This window comes from Onychostruthus taczanowskii, unplaced genomic scaffold (genome assembly GCF_017590055.1).
Source record: "Onychostruthus taczanowskii isolate IOZ18803 unplaced genomic scaffold, ASM1759005v1 scaffold209, whole genome shotgun sequence".
Classification (NCBI taxonomy): domain Eukaryota; kingdom Metazoa; phylum Chordata; class Aves; order Passeriformes; family Passeridae; genus Onychostruthus; species Onychostruthus taczanowskii.
The window spans coordinates 124957-145723 of NW_024499340.1; the positions used below are offsets into that span (position 1 = coordinate 124957).

The 20767-nt window shown below is 36.5% G+C and overlaps 1 protein-coding gene across 1 annotated transcript in view; it reads left to right on the forward strand.

Moving 5' to 3' along the window:
* The window catches only part of FBN2 (fibrillin 2), a 118563-nt gene that overhangs the window by 88508 nt on the left and 9288 nt on the right, over nt 1-20767 (forward strand). Inside the window, exons 40-56 of the mRNA XM_041404110.1 lie at nt 510-635; nt 1147-1299; nt 5405-5473; nt 6008-6133; nt 6865-6990; nt 7411-7536; nt 8843-8959; nt 10434-10559; nt 10838-10957; nt 14027-14152; nt 14364-14516; nt 14823-14888; nt 15141-15266; nt 15356-15475; nt 16031-16153; nt 16565-16696; nt 18107-18232. Of these exons, the coding sequence (XP_041260044.1) occupies nt 510-635; nt 1147-1299; nt 5405-5473; nt 6008-6133; nt 6865-6990; nt 7411-7536; nt 8843-8959; nt 10434-10559; nt 10838-10957; nt 14027-14152; nt 14364-14516; nt 14823-14888; nt 15141-15266; nt 15356-15475; nt 16031-16153; nt 16565-16696; nt 18107-18232 (2061 nt within the window). The remainder of the gene's footprint in view (nt 1-509; nt 636-1146; nt 1300-5404; nt 5474-6007; nt 6134-6864; nt 6991-7410; nt 7537-8842; nt 8960-10433; nt 10560-10837; nt 10958-14026; nt 14153-14363; nt 14517-14822; nt 14889-15140; nt 15267-15355; nt 15476-16030; nt 16154-16564; nt 16697-18106; nt 18233-20767) is intronic.

Here is a 20767-nt window from a genome sequence, read left to right on the forward strand (position 1 = left end):
TACATATTAGACCTCAGCCATGTGTATTCAGCAAACTAACGGGTTATTAATGATTTCTGGCTTCTTCTCACCCTGCAAGTTTTATTATACTCTCTGCATTTGGGTGTGCGAGTAGTGGTTTAATTTACTCGATATGAAGTAAAGTTCATATCTTCTGTGTTTGAGATTTTTCATAACTGTTAGAAAAATTGTAAATTGACTCTAAAAAGTGACTAACCCTATTGTGAGAAGAAGGTGTGAATGTCTTTTGTGAAGTTGATTTGCTCCAATTTCAGTGGCAAGTTCAAGAACTTAGAGTTTATTCAGTGTGTTGTCTTACACTTAAGAGAGCTAAGGCTAAACTTAGAGGTTAAAATCAGAGCTGTATTTTTCAAGCTATTCTTTAAAAAATCTTTAAAAGATTTTTGTTATCTAAGTGTGGTTTATTGTGGTTGTATTTCTCAGAAATATTTGCTTGGCCTTGGACCTTTTCTCCCTCGTTAACTGGAGTGTTTTTTCTTGTTTTCTAGATATTGATGAGTGTGTTGCACACCCTGGTGTCTGTGGTCCTGGTACCTGCTACAACACCTTGGGGAACTACACCTGCATTTGCCCACCTGAATATATGCAGGTGAACGGAGGACACAACTGCATGGGTATGCAAAATGTCATCTTTACTACAACTGCGAGATTATCAGGCTGTTTGAGGTCCAGACCCTTTGCTTTGTGTTTATTTTGACTATTTTTAGCTCCCAGCTGGTGTCATGTTGTCAGGAAAGAGATCCCTGTGATTGGCCTGCAGCATTTAGGGGCTCTTGCTCCCTAACAGGGCTCACTGTTCACTCATTTATTTTAGCTGATCATTTCCAAATGGTGGGGTTTACCATACAAATGAATCTCATGAGTGTCTACACTGTGTTTATGATTTCTTAGGAGTTTTATCTTTTCCCCCCTTGTGTCTTTAAATGAAAACAGAAAATATGTCACAAAAGTCTAAAAGAAAACTGTGGATTACATCAATCCTTAAATTATTTTTAAATGCCTGTGTTTATGTTTTATCAAGAGTTAATGAATCTTGTCTGGTTTGGTAGGGCGTTGATAATTACATAATATCATAATTATCATAATGTTGGTTACCTCATAAATGCTTCTTTTCCTCACATTCAGACATGAGGAAAAGTTTTTGCTACAGAAGCTATAATGGGACCTCCTGTGACAATGAACTGCCCTTCAATGTGACCAAAAGGATGTGCTGCTGCACATACAATATTGGGAAAGCCTGGAACAAGCCTTGTGAGCCATGTCCAACTCCAGGAACAGGTAAAGACTTCTGTGGTCACCCCATTTTGTTACTTTATTTATCTGCTGCTTTGATCTATTAACTAAAGTTAACATTTCATCCCAAAAGAACCTTTACTGAGCAGTAATACTGGTGTTGAAGATACTGGCTGACCAGAGATGCCTCCTGTCTAGTCTGTCCTCCAGGATAATTAATTTAGTAGAGTGTAATTTAGTTCTTGATAGTTGGAGACACATCCTGGTAGTCCTAGTCTGTCAGAACATCAAGACTGGGTTTTGTGCTGAGTGCAGGAAGCCTTTCTAGATTTTTCAGCTGTGTCTCACATTTGATGCATGATCTGCTTTGTTGCTTTTACGTTTCCTCTGCTGAAGGTGACTGAACTTTCAAAAATTGCCCAGTAAGTATGGCATTGCAATGGGAAGTAAAAATTTCTCTTCTGTAAATGGAGGTGAAAATAATAAAGGACAGTTAATTTTCAGTCAGTCTTTATGGAATTGATTTCGTGGAATAAGACACCCCTGAAGCTCAACTCAGAAAAGTCATTGGTGGGAGAATCACCAACTTGGAGGGAAACCTGACATCCACTGAAAAATTCTTTACATTTGAAAAAAAAAGATAAAAGATGCTTAGATGAAACTAAAAAACTCATGTGCCTGTTTTGTGCAAACACAGTTTGTTGTTTAATGTACTTGCTCCATGTTTACTGCTTTAGTATTGCTTAATCTATGCCTCTGGTGCTGTGATTTTAATATCATTTATGATTTTACTGTAAAGAATTTATTACTTCCATTCAAAATGGATTATCCTGTTGGTTTCAGGTAAACAACAAATAATTTAAGAAAGATTTTCCCTCACAGTAAAGAGGAGGACAGTAGGACTGAAAAGAAGAGAAAACTGCCTTTTCCTTCTTAAATAGGAGGAAGGAGAATGAAGGAATGCTCTTAGCAGGAATGGGAAATGGAAATAAGCTTGAGAGAGGAAATACATGTTTACTACCACAGAGAGCTCATGAAGTTCTTTCCCATAGTCATTTATCAAAATGTCATAAAATTGTCACCATGATGACAACAGTAAACAGCTAGCAGGGATTCATGCAATTAATGTTCTTGGGTAGAAGAAAGAATATTCTCCTTTTAGATTTCTGACACTCAGATTCTCAAAAACTCCTTTTTTGGCAGCTTTTAACGACTTGTTAAAACCAAAATTGCTTGGTATTGCGCAAGCATTTTTATGGGGTTTAAATATTTCCTGAAATATTTCAGTGTTGCCTTGTTAGCTTTTCTAAATGACTTTACTGTTTTTGCAGGCATGGTTGAACCTTTTTCACCATGGAAAGGGATTGTGTGAGGGATCAAACACAACTTCCAAGTGGAAATGGTTGAATAGCTGCACTTATGTTCTATAATCAGTTGTTTTGCAATCTGGGTGAGGACTGCACATCACAGACAGGGGTTGGGGTACACTGACCTTAACCATGTCACCAGACTGAGCCCAGTGGCTCATTAAGGGCATTGTTCTGCCCTGATGAGGATTGTAAGTGAACTTCAAATGCCTATGCATTTGCCTTTTTTCCCTTGGTGAACAGAGCCCTTTCTTCCTTTTTTCTCTGTTTATTCTTAGCAGTCAGTTTCTGTTGGAAGACTTTAAATAGTAAAGACTGTTTCGTTTGGTTTTACACCTTATGGAGATCATAACTATTAGCATACAGACTTTAACTAGAAATAATAGTCCTTTTTTGTTTGTTTTTTTACTGGAAGAAATTTAGAAAGCTTGCTTCACTGTTAAAAGGTAACAAAGAATGTACAGAACTCTTCCGTGGTTTGGTAATTTCAGGATTGCCCAATCTCAGTTTTTTCCTGTTATGTGACAGATCTTTTTGTACTAAAAGATAGTATAGTTATAAACATATGGGGTCTTGAAATATTTTTTTAAAGTCACGGATGCAAAGCCAAGCCTCCAAAAGGTAAATCTTTGGCATGTTTTTGTGTGGATGTTTTGGCAATTTGTATAAAGACATTTTCATGCGATTGATACCTAATTATATATTCTTTCTCTACGCAGTAAAGACTGGGGGGAAAGAAGTGTGAAAAACTGAATTCAGTGAAATTCATGAAGGACAGAGGTAGCATAATAGAACAAGAGAGGTCCTGCAACCCTTGGAGCCTCTTCCTCATCCTCCCAGACGTGATGTGTTTTTATCATGGGAGATCATTGCCCATTGGGACAGGATAGTGAGCACAGGGCTCTGTTTTTGTCTGGTATATTTACTGACAGGCTTACTAACAGCAGTAAATGGCATAAATCTCCTTGCAGAAAATAACTAAGTTACTAAGCCTCAAATCTTACACATAAGTAATATGTAAAATATATTAGTGTATTAAATTATTATAGTAACATGTATTAAAGATGTACCTATAAAAGGGCAGTAAATTGCTGGGTGGTAAAGCTGTGGTAGACAGCTCTGTAGCCCTGTACCCCGTACTGCAAGAATAACTTGAGTGAACATTAAGCAGCCATTAAACAGCAGGACAGAAGAAAGTAGAAAATGCTGATGTTCAGATACACTGGATCCTGCTTGGCATAGAGAAATGACTAAGTATGTCTGAATGTGGGAAAAAGATTTTGCCAAATATCATTCTGAGCACTGATTAACTAAATTTGCTAAAAAATAGGGATATTTGGTGTAAAGAAGGGAAGAATTATTCAATTCATAATGGTAGTTAAATTTTTCAGAATCATGAACTGCCATTAAAATGTAGATGATAAGAAACTCAAACTGCGCCAGTGAAGACTACAACTGCTCCAGATTAAAGAGCATTACTTGTAAGAATACAGAAGGAGCTCTTTGTTTTTCATGTTTTGGTGCTAGAATAATTTGTCAGCATTTCAGGTTTAGAGACAAATCAAAGGCAGGCTCCGTGTCTCTTGGGTAAAGAAGTTTCCTGTAGGTCCTCAGCAGCACCAAGAGTGGACCAAGCACTCATGGAAGTCTTCAGATATTAAACTTCTAGAAACCCTTTGAATTTTATGTCAGTCAGATGTTTTTGTAAGTGTTACTCACTTTTTTGAAGGATACTTCACTTTAACCTAATGCCCTGAATGTAGAAATAACCTGCCACACACGTTGAAATGCTACCTTGGCAGTAATTTGGAAACTGAATATTGAAACATACTTTTTCTGGATAATTTGAATGCTGATAGGATATAAAAAGGTGCTGAATAATGGCTGCATGGTTATTGTTTGCAAACTGTTCATTCAAACTAGTTGTGTCTTCACACTGGAATTGCTTCATTTCCCTGAAACAGGTACAAATTCCTCTGGTAGTGTTATGTAGTTTTGACATGCTTATAGTTGTAGGCGTCTCATTTTTTATATTTCTACCTAGATAAAATATTATTGCTGTAAATGTGTAATAACTTTTTGCCTGGAGAGCACTGTTCTGCCACTAAAACTTCATCTGCAATAATTAATAGAACCCATGCTATAAATTTTTCTCTGTATGTTGCAAACCCATTCAATTTCAAACACCTTTCCTAGAAAACTGTAGGCTAATTTATTTTACACTTCACACCAAGCATTTCCTGCTCTGCAAGTGCAAAAAAAAGGATATAGAAGGAGCATATTTTAAAAATGTGGAGCTTCTGGAACATCTCTTTTTAACCACTATCTCCATTCTGCTGAACAGTTCAAAGGAGCTGATCTGCAGTAATTCCACAGAAAATAAAATAGATAGTGTTGTGAAAGAAACATAGGTACTGGTAAATTATATTTATTTCTCGTAATTGAAAATGCTGCTGTAGATCATTACAGATGCTTAGAAAACAGGAATAAACCTTAAGGAGTTCTATTAAAAAACAAACAAACAAAACCTGACTGACTGCATTCTCAAATCAGACATTTATTCATGTGCCAAAGTCTGCAAAGATTTGAGGAAAGTATGTTACTATTTCAATTTGCATTAATTTATTGGCAGTCTGAATTTTCAGTACAAGCTGTAGAAGAGGAAATTGCTCTCCTGAGTAGATTTGGCTTAAAACAGCTGTTGAGTAGCTGAGAAGACTACAAGTAATTCTTGTGAGATTTTTGCATTCCCTGAACATGCATTGCTGTATATTTTGCTCTAGCTGAATTCAAGAGCCTATGTGGAAATATTCCTGGCTTCACTTTTGACATCCATACTGGAAAAGCTGTTGGTAAGTTTCACCAGTCTTACTTTATCCCAAAATTGTTTTGCATAAGATTTTTGTGTCTGCATAATGTTAACTAAAATAAGCATTTCATATACTGGAGTTGTTAAATTTCTTTTTGGAGTTACAGTGGTGCCACAAATTGAAACTAATTTTTATGTAAAATATTTCCTTGGGTTTTTTTTACTTCTACATTTTGTTGTGGTATTTTGTTCACCTGCCACCATTCGAGTTCATGATTTTGAGTTTCAATCAGTATGTTAAAACGCTTTGCCTTCGAAAATACTGTGGGGCTTCTCTGCACATTTGTGAGTTTTGCATCTTGGCCAATGCTTAGTGTATCTCTGTTTTGATCACTTCCTGAAGTTCATATGCCATTTTCTGTCATAATGGGCATGTGTGTAGTTTTGCACCCTGTGTGTAATTTCTGTGGATGAAAAGGAACATCTCAACCCAGTTTTAAACACAGCGAAAATGAGAATCCTTGCAGAGTGTAAAGACATGATGAACTGTACTTAAAGTAGCTCCTCTGCCTTTCAGACATTGATGAATGTAAGGAAATCCCAGGAATCTGTGCCAATGGAGTTTGCATCAATCAGATTGGCAGCTTCCGCTGTGAGTGCCCCACTGGATTCAGCTACAATGACCTGCTCCTGGTCTGTGAAGGTGATTTGAAATTTGGTTATTTTCTCCTTAGCCCCCTTAAGCTTATCCTGAAGGGAAGGGGAACATTTAATTCATGTGGTTTTAGAAATCTAAGAGACAGGTTGGGAGCTTTTGTAGGGCTCAAGGTTGTAAATCAGTTTAAGTGCTTGTCTTTATTACAGATGCACATGCGCCTAATAAAATTTGTGATTGTCTTCTGTAAAGCCCCTAAATAGGTAGTCAGTGCCTTTGTTTTGTTTTATTTTAGGGAGTAAATTTAATTCTTGCTCTTTCAATTGCGCTAAAAAAAGTATCTTGGATTTTTTTTTCCAACTTTTGTCTCTTCTGCTACAGTTTTAGAGATACTCCTAGAAGCTGATAAAGTTTTGTGTGTTGCAAAGCCAGTAGGAGATTTGTCATTTGTTCAAGGATTTTGTGCAGCCTAAAAAGTTGCAAATTGTGCCACTTATTTTTTAAGCTCAAAGGTAAAAAGGAAGGGTTTTTTTAATACAAAAATTTCTTTAGGCAGATGTTACAGATTTCCAAAGTGACTTTGATGCGTGGTAAGTTGGATCAGTGGGATCCTCTTTCATCAAGAAGGTGACATGGGTGAATGGTGCTGATTTTGCTTTTTGTGTGCATTCCCAGCACGCAGGGCTGGAGGTCAGGCTGCTGAGGTTTCCTCTTGCACAGACAGACAATACAGTGTAAATCTGAGTCAGTTTCTGATGCCTGAACTCTTGGTTTTTCAGATATTGACGAGTGCAGCAATGGGGACAACCTCTGCCAGAGAAATGCTGACTGTATCAACAGCCCTGGGAGCTACCGCTGCGAATGCGCTGCTGGCTTTAAACTGTCACCCAACGGTGCCTGCATCGGTAAGAAATCAGATTACTTTTCTTTCCTGTTTTTACCTCACCAGTGGTATGCGTGTGCTTCTCCTTTATTTTCTGTCACCTTGTGCATTCTGTTTTGCTTTATTACATTTCAATTTACATTTACATTTCAATTTATTACATTACAATTTACATTTCTCAGTAAAAGGAAAGAAAAAGAGTGATGTTTTTAAAGGACGTTTTCTAGGTATCAGCCAAATCCTGACAGTAGTTTTATCCTCAAGGTGTGTGTAAGCAAGCACTTCCCATAAAATGAAGTTCTCTTATGATTCAGATTTACTTACAGATAATTTTGAATCTGGTTTTAATCATAACAACAGATTGTAAAAACATTATTTGTGTAAAACGAGGATATAATGGAGGTCAGTAGCGTGCACCATCTGTTTTGTGTTTTTGTTGTAGATCGCAATGAATGTCTGGAGATTCCTAACGTTTGCAGTCATGGTTTGTGTGTGGACATGCAGGGAAGCTACCAGTGCATATGTCACAATGGCTTCAAGGCATCCCAAGATCAGACTATGTGCATGGGTATGGAGAAAAAATCCTTTCTTGTGTGTGGGTTTTTTGGCTGTGGGCTCTTTTTAGGGGGGAAGATGAGTCTAATTTTTTCAGTAAGTTATACTGACATTAAAAAAATTATTCAGGCATTTCTGGTTTTGGTGGTTTTTTTTTTTTTTTTTTTTTAAAATAAAGTCTGTGAAGCTGTCCTTGGAGGTGATAAATTAACTTGAGAAAAAAACTCAGAACAAAAACAATGTGTTCTGAGATAGCTCCATGTTACTGAAGAAACATTTCCACAGAAATGCATCATAGTGGCTTACTCAAAATTTTATAGGACGTATCAGAGTGGTAGAAGCTAAAACCACACATTTTCCAATTATTTAAATCTATTGAGTTCATGCGTCATTTAAAAAAAACAGAATCCCCCTTTTAATGTAACTTTATACTAATTTCATGTGAAAGTGATGACATGATAGAGATGATATAAGAAATAAGATTGAACAATAATAATCTTGTTCTTTTAGTTCATAATCTTAGTTCTTAATCTGTTTAGTTCTACAGGGTTTTAAAATGAAAAGGTGATGCATTTCACCTTTAAGTAGATATTTAAAACCTATTCATGTTGTAGTACATATTCATATTTGCCAGAGTCTTCTTGTATTTAAACTAAATCACATTTGTCAGGTGATCAGAGGAGGATATTTGGGAAAGTGATCTCTTTTGACAATGTAAAATTTTGAAGAACTAGCAGGACAAAATCTCAATAGCTTCCAGATCCCCATGAAACTCCAGAAATTACTGTAACACACAGGAGACATTGAACTTTAGTGCCTTTCAAAAATGGATATTTGCAAAAGTTTTTAGCAATCTTTGCAATTCTGGCTGTGATATTGATATTAGCCATATACTTATATAAATTGATTTATATTTTCAGCAGCTTTTCTTGGGCTCTGAAGTACAGTATATATATAACAATTGATAATTTTAGGGCTGTGGTGCTTAATCATTGTACTCAATCCTGATCATTTGTATATGTTAAAGAAATTAAGAAATGTTAGTATGGAAAACAAAAAGGTGGAATGCCTTCAGATAATTGCACATACACATTTATTTTTACATGTAATAGTACCTTTTATTTTAAAATACACACAAAATTACATCCTGTAGTGTTTTTCTCTGTGTACTGTGAAGCTGTAAAAATCTGTAGCATAAACACAAAATGTGACAGATGAAATGAGGGACCAAAGTTTAGGACACTGCAACTGTGCACAGGCAACACATCCCCCGTACCTGGGAAAACCAGTTCCCACCTGCAACTTGTCTCTCCTTGCAGATGTTGATGAGTGTGAACAGTATCCATGTGGAAATGGAACCTGCAAGAACACAGTTGGATCATACAACTGCCTGTGTTATCCAGGATTTGAATTAACTCGTAATAATGATTGTGTGGGTAAGAGACCTAATCCAAGCTCTTATTTTCATTGCTGCTGGTTTGGCATGCCAAGGAGGACAGTGTGTAGTTAAAAAGAAGAGATGCCAGGATGTGAAGAAAGTTGAGTGCAGTAGCTTCTGCTGTTACCAGCCCTAAGAGATTAATCCTTTCTCTCATGTTTTAAACTAATTAAAAGTGTTTTTTAATCATAGCCAATTGAGGTAATATAGTATTATCCTAAATATCTGGACTGCTGGGGCAACTTTCAGTTCAGTGATGCTGTAATGCATCTCTCAACTCTTTTAGACTACCTTAGTATTTATTTACAGCACATCTCTGGCTACAGGCACAGACCACAGGCACCACTTGTTCTACCTCACCACCTGTGCTGCCTCCTGAGTTTAAAATAATTCCTTTATTTCACCATTTTCCTTGACACTAGAACAGGGTGAGAAAGAAGAAGCAGATCAGCAGTAAGAAAGCCAGGACAGCTGATCTGTAACCTTCCAGATCTGCTCTCCTAAAATGAGCAAAATCGTGCAGAGCTGACTCAGGCATTGCTATTTCACATTCCCTAAAGCACAGGGCACCAGTATCTGATAAGTTTGGACTGCTTTGAACCGTGGGTTCTTGTGATGAAGCAACCAACACCTTCCTGGGCTGAGAAACAGGCCCATAAACCTGGAGATCTCCCTTGTGCAGGGCATAAGCAAAGAAAAGAGGGAGGCTTTACACTCCTTCCTGCTACAGAAGGAAGACACAGCAAGGCTTCAGCTTCAGGAGAGAACTAATACATATTTTAAAAAGCATTTTAAATCCTATTCTTGTCTTTATGCAGGAAAGAAAAAATTAAAGTAACAGGAATGTGCTGCAAAGTACAAGTTTTTCTTACTGCTTGATGCTTATCCAAAATCCTTTTCATTTATTCTTCCTCGTCCATATTTTTCCTTATGCAGTGCTCCTTTAAGTCTGCGTTACTGAAGTAACCCTACAAAATAACCAAAATTTTAAAACATATTTTCAGAACTGCTACTAAGGAGAAAATCATCCTGTGGAAAGCAAATTACATAGTCCAAAACTTGAGATTGGCAGGGACAGATTTTTAGGAGGAAACTCAAGTGCATATGGATCCAGATAAAGTCCAGAACACCCCATGTAACATTTTCTGCTCTGTTGCTAAACTTGTTGTCATGCAGTCTCTCAGGAGTAATTGAGTATCTCCAGATGTAGTAACTGAGGTAATGCTAGAAGCCTGGAAATTGTAATACCCTATAAAAAACTGTGGTTAGATTAGAATGTGCATCTTAGTGCTCGAGTGAGAGTTACTTTCCTCCAGCTGTCAGCTGATTCTTGTTGCTACAAAATGCACCTTTTCCACAGAAATACTAAGTATTGAAACTTGAGTGTGTTCATAACATACTGTATGAAGTATGCTGGGACTCAGCTCTCACTTCTCGGGTTCAGTTTTGATATTTTAATTTCTTTTTATCAGATATTGATGAGTGCAGTTCCTTTGGTCAGGTGTGCAGAAATGGACGATGTTTCAATGAAATTGGTTCTTTCAAGTGTTTGTGTAATGAAGGGTATGAGCTCACTCTGGATGGCAAGAATTGTGTAGGTACGTATGAAAACACATGATGTTCAGGTACTGGTGGGCTGAAGTTAACTAATAGCTGCCATGTAGAGGGAAGCAACACAGTCTGAATATCTAAATGTCAAAATGGAATGATGGTGACTTAAATGAAAACACGTTTTTTTGGAATAGTTGTTGGTCTCAAGCAATTAATTGCCTTAGAAGAAGAAAATTAGTACAGAACCCTTCAGTGTTTTTCGTGTTTTGTTACCATAAGAATTACAAGATTCTAAACCTTTCTTGATTTCCTCCATTCCCCAAAGATACCAATGAGTGTGTGGCACTGCCTGGTTCGTGCTCTCCTGGAACCTGCCAAAATTTGGAAGGCTCATTCAGGTGCATCTGTCCACCAGGATATGAAGTAAAAAGTGAAAGTTGTATTGGTAAGGCAAGTTGTAACTGTTGCTCCTGAACAATTGAAGAATTTATGTGTGGTTCTGATTGGGTGGAAAGCAGTTGTACACCCTAATGATTGTTAATGTTTCCTGACTTAAGGTGACAGGGAATAGGTGTGAAGTCTCCAGGAAGAGATTTTAAGAAGGAAGACAGAAGAATATTTTATACTGTATAGTACTCTATTTTGAACATTGATGTCTTCATTAATGCAAACAAAAATACTTTCAAAAAAGGAAGTATTTTATCTTTCAGTGACTTTTGATACAGTATAATTCATATAACAGGTATTCTCACTGTATTCATGTAATTTTTGCAGAAGATAATTATTGGCAATCAATGCATGAACTAAGCATTTGGTTTCGGAGGGAAATGAAGTTTAAAAATCTTGATAAAATTATGGTTCTTGTAGGAACAATCAGTTAAGTCAGTTTCTTCTAATAATAGTTTTCTAATTTTATTGTTTTGTATAATGCCTTTGAAGTGCTGAGGTTCCCAGGAGGGGAAGGAGGAGAGCAGTCATCAATTTTTACATTCTAGTTTGTTCATAGAGGTCTCACTTAGAGCCTTGAATGCCATTCAAGAGCTGAATGTCACACACTGAAGTAAGATTCGCTGGCAGAGAGCAGAAATAAATCCAAATTACAAATTGCTTTTCCAACAGAGCAAAGCGTGGGATACTGTGAATTTATTGGGCATTTAATTACTGCCACCTAATCTGTGTGGCTGCAGGAACAGGAACCATTTTGAACTTTTTGTCTTGAACAACAGCATTTATTTTTCTAAGCCCCAGAGTTCTCTCAGCCACTTGTATCATGCCACCAAATATTCAGTTTGCCTGCCAACTTCATGATTTCTTTTGGCAGCTGCTGGCTCCATATTAGCAGTTATGTTTGAGGTGAATTCAAATCACCTACAGTTCTAAAGTCATGAATATAAAATAATGGAAGCTTTTGGTTTTCAAGGAATGTTACTGTTTATGGCCACTTTAGTACCTTTTCAGAATCTATGTTTTTGAGAGTATCAGTGACTGCCAGACAGATTTTTTGCCCAAACTGAATGACAGGGGCTTGCTTGCAATCTTTTGTCATACTGCCACATGTCCAGAAAATCTGAAGCTAGATCTCCTAATGGAAATACCCAGATTATCACATGTGATTGCACTAAAACTTAGATTAATATTTTGACAGCCCTTGCAGCAGATGTTCCCCATTACTCTCTGTTGATGTTGTGTGCAAACAGCTTTATGAGAATCCATTACTGCTGTCTGTGATGTGAGGGTTGGCAGTGGCTGATTGCTTTGTGAGCTCAGGGTGATTATATGCAGGAGAAAACAGAAAACTGAGGCCACAGAAAAATTCTTAGCTTTCACCTACCCATGTGATGTATTCCCTTCCGTTGTGTAGGAATATGTAATAATATATATTAGGGGAAATAAAGGGAAATAATAACATATATTAATAATTATATAATAATAATACTATTTAATAGGGAAAATAAAGGGAAAAGGACTTGTTTAATTCCACAGTCTGGCTAGTCAGCTCTCCTTCATGGCCACAGAAAGAGCCTTAGCACCAAACCATTTATTGCAGTAACAATGAGCACTTCAAAAGAGCAACTGTCCTATGCAGCTGAATTGCTGAGTTTTGTATATTAACAGCTATCACAGCAACTGGGAAATAATTTACCATTTTCTCTGAAATAAGCTGACTTAGAATGCTTCACACAGAATGTAGCCTGGGAAACTACTGGAATTCAGTCACATGCCAGATTGTGCTGCAGTGGTTTGTCCATGTGCTCTATACCTAATAGCAATTTCTGAAAGTGGAACTCGAGGTAGTATTTCTCACAAGTTATATCACAGAATCTACTCCCACCTGATTTCTTCTCTCACTCCACTTACATTTTCCAAATAATGAAGATTTTATTTCCATTGTTTTCTTAGCTGAGCAGTTTTCTAAAATTCAGTATAGCAGAGAATTCAGTAAATACGGGCAAAAATGGCACCACAAATTTGAGTATTCAACATCCATTAAGCTAATTTTCATAGAGAGAGCCTTGTTCCTGCCTATACCTTGGTCAAGCTCAGTGTGGCTTTTATTGTAGAATGCTTATATAGCCACAGGCTTCTGTGATGGTTCTTCCAATATTCCTTAGTGAAAGACTGAAAAAGCATTGTACTTTGAAGATTATTAAAATACATCTCATAATTTATCAGATTATATTTACCTTTAAAAATTACCATAGCAAGGCAGCTTATATATTATTTTAGCATTTGCAGAATAGCATAAGTTAAAATATAGTTTGAAATAACAGATACGAAAAATTAAGGGTCTCCTAATATATTATTTTCCTGCTTTGTCTGTTGTCTGTACAGATGGGGGATGTACACCTGATGCTGTTTGAGCTGCATGATTTTACAGGCACTTGATATTTACACTAAATACTAATACTTTGGCTCATATAATATTTAATTATATACTGCTTTTAAAAAATAAATCTTAACTTCAAATAGTAATAGATTATAGATTATTCATTAGAACAGGAATGCATTTTAAATAACACAATGTGAGTGGCAGTAAAAGACTGCTACATCTAAATCTGGGCGTGTAAGTACAATTAAAGGAGTTACTCTGCTAATAACTAGCTATAGTTTCTGTCCCAGAATCTGCCAGGGAGCATGAAAAAAGTATAGCTTTAATTTAAAAGAACCCCCAACATACAGATGTTTAAGAATTAACTTCGGATGTTTTATAAATAAATTTTTGTTTACAGAAAAATATTGTTCCTATGGGAAATATATTCTGAAAGCATATGTTTAATGTTTACATTTTGATTATAATGAAGAGCAGAGAATGGTGTTTAGAAAAGAAAGTTCATGCCAGTGAGAAACTCTAATTTGAAGGAGTCAGTGAAACCTACAGCCTGCTTTAACTCTTGGTCTCTTTTATTGAAAGCTGCTTCAGTTAAATCAATCAATCAATAAATAAACAATCTTCCTTAACCAAGGAGTTCACAGCCAGTGAGGTTGTGGTGAAGGTTTCTCTGTTGCTTTACAGATATTAATGAGTGTGACGAGGATCCCAACATCTGCCTCTTCGGGTCCTGTACGAACACCCCGGGAGCGTTCCAGTGCATCTGCCCCACGGGTTTTGTGCTGTCTGATAATGGGCGGAGGTGCTTTGGTGAGTTCATGGATAAGGAATGCAATAACTCAGTCTAAAAGATAACAGATTTCTCTGTAGAAACCCCTCCCAGTTTATATCTTTGCGAGGATTGCTAAGTGCTTTTTAAAAAGTATGAAAAATACAGGTCTTAGGTTATTTCTCTCAGAGCAGTCATCATCTGACTTGGGTGAAGGTTCTAGCTCTGCATAACTGTGTTTTCTTCTCCTAGATACTCGTCAGAGCTTCTGTTTCACCAACTTTGAGAACGGGAAGTGCTCAGTGCCAAAGGCTTTCAACACCACAAAGGCCAAGTGTTGCTGCAGTAAAATGCCAGGAGAAGGATGGGGTGATCCTTGTGAGCTCTGTCCAAAGGAAGAGGAAGGTATACATGTAAAGTTTAAAATTTGTTGCTGGGATAAAAGGAGGAGCTCATTGCTGTTGCACTTTTCGTTCATTAGAAAGAGAGATCTTTCTGGCATTTGCTCTCAGTGGCTTTTTCTAGAATGACTTTTCAAGTCAGCAAAAGCAATAAAATCAAATGGAAGAAACCACAGACAAAGAGGAATACTTAAATCTTGGTTTTGCTCTGTGGAGACCTGAACTAGTATCCTTTTGGGTTGACTTGAACCATGTGTCATGATTCTGTCTCTCACTTGCTCTATTTTCTAAAGAAAATATATCTCTACAGTTGCTTTTCAGGACCTGTGCCCATATGGTCATGGAACTATTCCTGGAATTGATGATACACGTGAAGGTAGCTATTCTTCTGAATATAAAAAGTAAATATTAATACTAAAAACTATACTTGGATATTATAGCATGTGACAGTTTACTCCTCACAGCTGCTGGTGACAAGAGGCTGACCTGGAAAATATGTTAAAAGAATACTTCTGGAAGTGCATGGCTTGAGACAAACATAATAGGATGCTTAGGTTTTTTTTAAATGCTTTTTTTAAGACTTGAAATGCATCAGCTGAGTGGCTGTTAATATCTTCCTGCTTTTTAGATGTCAATGAATGTCTTGAAAGCCCAGGGATTTGCTCCAATGGTCACTGCATCAATACTGATGGATCATTCCGCTGCGAGTGCCCCATGGGATACAACTTGGATTTCACAGGAGTGCATTGCATAGGTGTGTGCAGCTATAGGAACTGGAACTCTTGAACTTAAAACACAGCTTGTCCCAGTTCTCTTCACTGTGCATTTCTTCATTATGAACAGATACAGATGAATGTTCCATTGGCAACCCCTGTGGAAACGGAACGTGCTCTAACGTGGTTGGCAGCTTTGAGTGCAGCTGTCACGAAGGATTTGAGCCAGGCCCAATGATGAATTGTGAAGGTAACTTGTCCTCTTCATTTGTTTTTTTTCTTTCCCTTTGGCTTTTGTCCAGTCCTCAGCATTCAAATTACTTTATTAGCCACGCTTTCATGCTGTAATAACTCAGAGGAGAAAAAAGTTTCTATGCTTTGAAATATGTCATTAGAAAAGAAATCTGAATTGATTTAAGCAGAGCTTCTAGTGTATCACAGGACTTCCCACACATGCCCATGTGGAGCATTCTCAAAAAATATTGTATTTTATGAATCATAATTAGTTTGCTTTCTAAAGCTGACATTTCTCATCACACAAAAGTACATTAAATATGAGCATATAAAAAAAATCTGAACTAGGCCTGCCCTAACTTGCCATACTAAGGTCAGGTAGTTCTGTATATATATACTATGCCACTATTCTTAAGCAGACCATTCAGTTTTCTCTAGTTACTCAAAAGCTAATTAAGTTTGAATTACCTTTCTGATAACTTTAGCTGAAAAGAGAAACATAGGTGTAATAAAATCTTCTCGGTGATTGTTTTGGTGGTAGAGAATGGCTGTTTTGTTTCTCTGTGCTCAGATATCAATGAGTGTGCTCAGAACCCCCTGCTGTGTGCTTTTCGTTGTATCAACACTTACGGTTTCTACGAGTGCACCTGCCCAGTGGGATATGAGCTAAGGGAAGACCAAAAGATGTGCAAAGGTAATGACTGATGTATAAACTTCTCCCCACCTTCCATCACCAACACATAATCCAAATATTTCTGTGCATCTTGTATTCATCCTCTCAGTGGAATGTAGCAAACAGCCCAGCAGGTGATGATTTGCTCTTTCAGAACTCACAAAAAAGCACTGTTTAGAGTTTTTGTCATCAAGTGTAACCCTTGATGGGGACTGCAAAGCCAAGAGTGTCACAATAGTTAAGTGCATCTTTAACATGACAAGATGATACAGCTCACAAGGATCAAGATGATTGCATACAATCATAGATTTTGGACTTTTCCTTCAGTGCTTTCACTTAGGGAAGCCTGTACGTCTTTTCTCTTGAAGTTGTCTTCAGGAGCTGAAGCTAGTGGAAGAAAGTTCAAACACAAAATGTGTATTTTTTTTCCAGATCTAGATGAGTGTGCTGAAGGTCTCCATGACTGTGAATCAAGAGGCATGATTTGCAAAAATCTGATTGGTACCTTCGTGTGCATTTGTCCTCCTGGGATGACCCAGAGACCTGATGGAGAAGGATGCACAGGTAAAGTTTAGAAGGGGAAGAAGGCATCAAATGGCACATACAAAAGCAAAGAAAAAAAAATCTTTTATATGTGTATATATATACATATACACACATATATAAAATCAGAAAATAATAATTTATGAAGAACACTTAAGACACCTAATGATTGCAAACATCTTAAACGTTCTATTTTGTTTCAGTGTGAGTTCTTACTGACTAATAAGGATTCCAGAATAAAAACTTCATTGCTCTAAAGCTAAATCCAGAAATTTTTTAGACAGTGGTAACATCTAAAAAATTAATTTGCCAAAAAAAAATGAGACCTCATTTTATGGGTAGGAAGCAAGATGTTCCTAAATAAAAAGTTACATTTCCTTTAGCATTAGTATAAATAATGTGTCACCTCTTTAAAGAATTAAGACTCCTAGGATTCTGAAACCACCTATAAATGTCAAAAAGGATGAAAGATACGGAAACTACCATAGTTCAAAGCAATTCCCCATCCTGGAAGTAAACACACAACTTTTCTCCATCATGTACTCAATTAGTTGAGGGTAAGACAATAGCTATATTTTAGCAAATTGTACTTTCTTCTAGCATGTAGAAAAAAAACAGTCCTGTTCCAAAGTTCTCCGGGGGAAAAAAAATATACACCCATCTTAATGATTGTTTTAAATAGAAGTATTTTATAAAAAATGTTCCTTCAGCAAGAGAATGACTACTCTCTTTTAGAGATCTTCATGATTTTTTTTTATTATTTTACAGAAAATAATCTTTATTAACAAGAATTTGTCCTTTCTTTTTGGCATATAATTCTGGCTTTAAAGAACCTGAGGTTTTCCTGAGGTTTATTGTAAGCATCTAAAAATTTGTGTAACTGCTTACAGTATGTGTGCCATTAGCTATGGAAAAAATACATGAAGAATGTAAACCTTCAGGAAAACATTATGTGGACTGAAATATGACTTATTGTGGGAGAGATCAAGTGTGTATTCAGAGATTCTTGATAATTACAGAGTGAAGATTTGTCACTCAAATCATGTGTGTATTCCAATTTTCTTTAAATTTTGCTTACCAGGTAAATGCTGTGACTGGAACTTGCTCTGCTGTGTTCTCTGCTTCTTGTTGTAAGCTGTGAAGCATTAAAGCTTTTGTCCTGGGATGAAGTACAGAAGGAATGGGATAGGATAATGGAATAGGATAATGCTTCTTTGAAAGCCCTTTCCAGGCTTAATCAGTTGATTTTTTCACATCTTGAAAATATTTTTCAAATGTTACATGGAATATTTAATGTATTCTGGAAATTCTGATTTATTTTCTTGTAGTGAATTTCTGTGGTTGTTGTCGATGTAATTATATTTTATTTTTGTTCTTCTTGTTTCTGTTACTGTTGTAATTGTTATTAATGTTGTTATACTTTTTGTAAAGATGAAAACGAGTGCCGCTCCAAGCCAGGTGTCTGTGAAAATGGGCGTTGTGTGAATGTTGTTGGCAGCTACAGATGTGAATGCAATGAAGGATTCCTGTCAAGTCCATCAGGCATTGAGTGTCTTGGTAAATATCTCTCTTGTACACATTCCATCTCACATTAGAGAGGAAATGTAGAGAGAAAACCAGGCTTCTGAAAACCTAACAGCTCTCATATCTACAGAAATTAAATAATTACACTTCTTAATTAAATAATGATGCAATATTAAATAATATTTTTAAATATTTGTAGATGATTTTAGGAACAAACAGCTTGTAGCAATCAGGTCTCACATAGAAGCATCTTAATTCCATAGGACATAAGTGTAGGCAAAATACAGGGATTGTTAAAGGAGAATTTAGTCACATTTAGATAATTCAAAAATGGATGCAGAGTAAAATTTAGTGTTTCCTTATTCAGAATGTGATCTTAAGCACTGTATGGCAACCAAGCATCTGAATTTTCTGCACCTTTTATTCAGACGTAAAATACTGTGATTTTACGTGAAAATTGCATGATTTTTTTTTTGAGGCAAGCCTGCAAGATAAATGCTGATGAAGGGTTTTTGTTCATCAATACATCAATGCATTCATGTATTTTTAATACATTGCTATTTGTCATGTGCACTACAAAATCCATCATTCCCTTTTTTGGAGTCAAACAGAACTGCAAAAATTTACTTTTTCTTGACCAGTGTTCAGGTGTACATACAGTATTGAAAGGGTGTATTTATTTATTTATGTGTTCTTGCATGAAAAAAAGCATAATTATCTAATGGCATTACTGTAAAACCAGCTCCCCCTAAATTGTCATGAGGAGTGTGCTGACTTCATGGCTAAGCAATAACATTGAAGTGCAGAGTATTTCCTAAGGATTAGAACCAGATGGGAAGAGAAAACTGAAGTCTCTTAACCCCAGCCAGTCATTAATGGCAAGGAAATACCCTGTTTGGAGGTCATTATTGCTTTCCTATATTTAATATGTAATTTTCTTATTACTTTCTGCCTGGGGAAGGTTTGCTTTTTGCTGCTTTTCCTTTCAGATTTCCTGGGTTAGAAATTACAATGAAAAATGGATTTGGCAGAAACACAGAATTTCTTCTGAAGTATAGCACAAGCATTAAGCCACAGATTACATTGTTTTAAATACATTGTGTAAACCTTTATATTCCACTCACATTAACAACATTCATTCCACATCTCAAAGTGGGGACAAAGCATTTATGTGGTTTTCAGGTCATAATGTCCCTAAAGACCTGCACGGTATCCTTGTCTGGAAGAACAGAAATCTCAGAGTCTTGCAAATTTTACAGCAAGTATTTTGTTTCACAGAACTGACACTTTTAGTGAGGACAGCTTTATTTGATGGAAACAGTTAAGTTACCAGGGGGAAAAATGAAGTTTTTTCTAAAGCCAAAGTTTGCCTTTTGCCTAATTCTTGAAAGAATTGTACAGATTCTTCTAATCTGTAAAAGACAAGGTCAGCTGAGTATTGATGTATTTACACATTCTGAGGTATCACTATTGGCTTCAAGACAAAAAAAAGAAAATTTTTTATGTAAAAACATAAACATTCTCAGATCAGTAATTGACAGTGTCTCCATTTTAATCAAGAAATAAGACAGGTGACATAGAAGATAGAAGAGATTTTATCTTCTATATAGAAGACAAAATCTCTGCAAGATTTTGAGTTTTTAGTAGCACTGGAAACTGGGATTTCTTTTCTCCTCAACTGCCAATTTGAAGGTAACCTGTAGGAGCCCCATGACTTTAAAACTTTGCTCCCCTTTCATTATTGATAGGCATTAACCAAAAAGTTTAAAAACAGATTTCTTTTCTCCTCAGCTGCCTGTAGGAGCCCCTTGACTTTAAAATTTTGCTCCCCTTTCATTATTGATAGGCATTAACCAAAAAGTTTAAAAATTAAAATAGAATTTGCCAGGGGCATACCAACAATAAGGCCATACAATTCTATTTTTTACCCCCAAAAAATCTAGGTGTACCACTGAAAAAGTACTGAGTTGCATATACACTTCTAAGTTGTAAGGATTTTTTATTTATACCACAGCAGGATAATTACAGATTATCAAATGTGTTATTTTGGCCAGTTAAACAAACAAAACAAACTTCAAACCCCACTCCAAATAAATCAGTGGAAGCTGAAGTGGAAGCTCAGCTTTGCCCTCAGCGTGGTTTTCCTTCATAAGCTTTTCTGCAAGAACAACATTCTCAACTATCTCTTGTGCTCTTTGTGCAGAGCAATAGTGTCAAGAGGGCAGAAAACAGATTTTGAAAAGCAGCAATTACAGCTAAAGAAAAAAATGAGTCTATCCAGTCTGTCCACTATTTCTGTTTTCTTGGTTAGTAAAGAGTTGTCCATATTTAATACATGTTATTTTACTACCAAGGGCACAGCTTTCCTGGAAGCAAAACTCTTACCCAGCTCATGCAGACACTGAACATTAGGGGTGCCTTGGATATATTTGGAATGGCAGCATATTGCCAGAACACACAACAATTCTGAAAGGCTACATCAAGATGGACCTGATGGTAGCTAATCACCTTCTGCTGCTTGCATATATTGACAGAGAGCCAGGATAATACACCAGATGCTTAATGGAG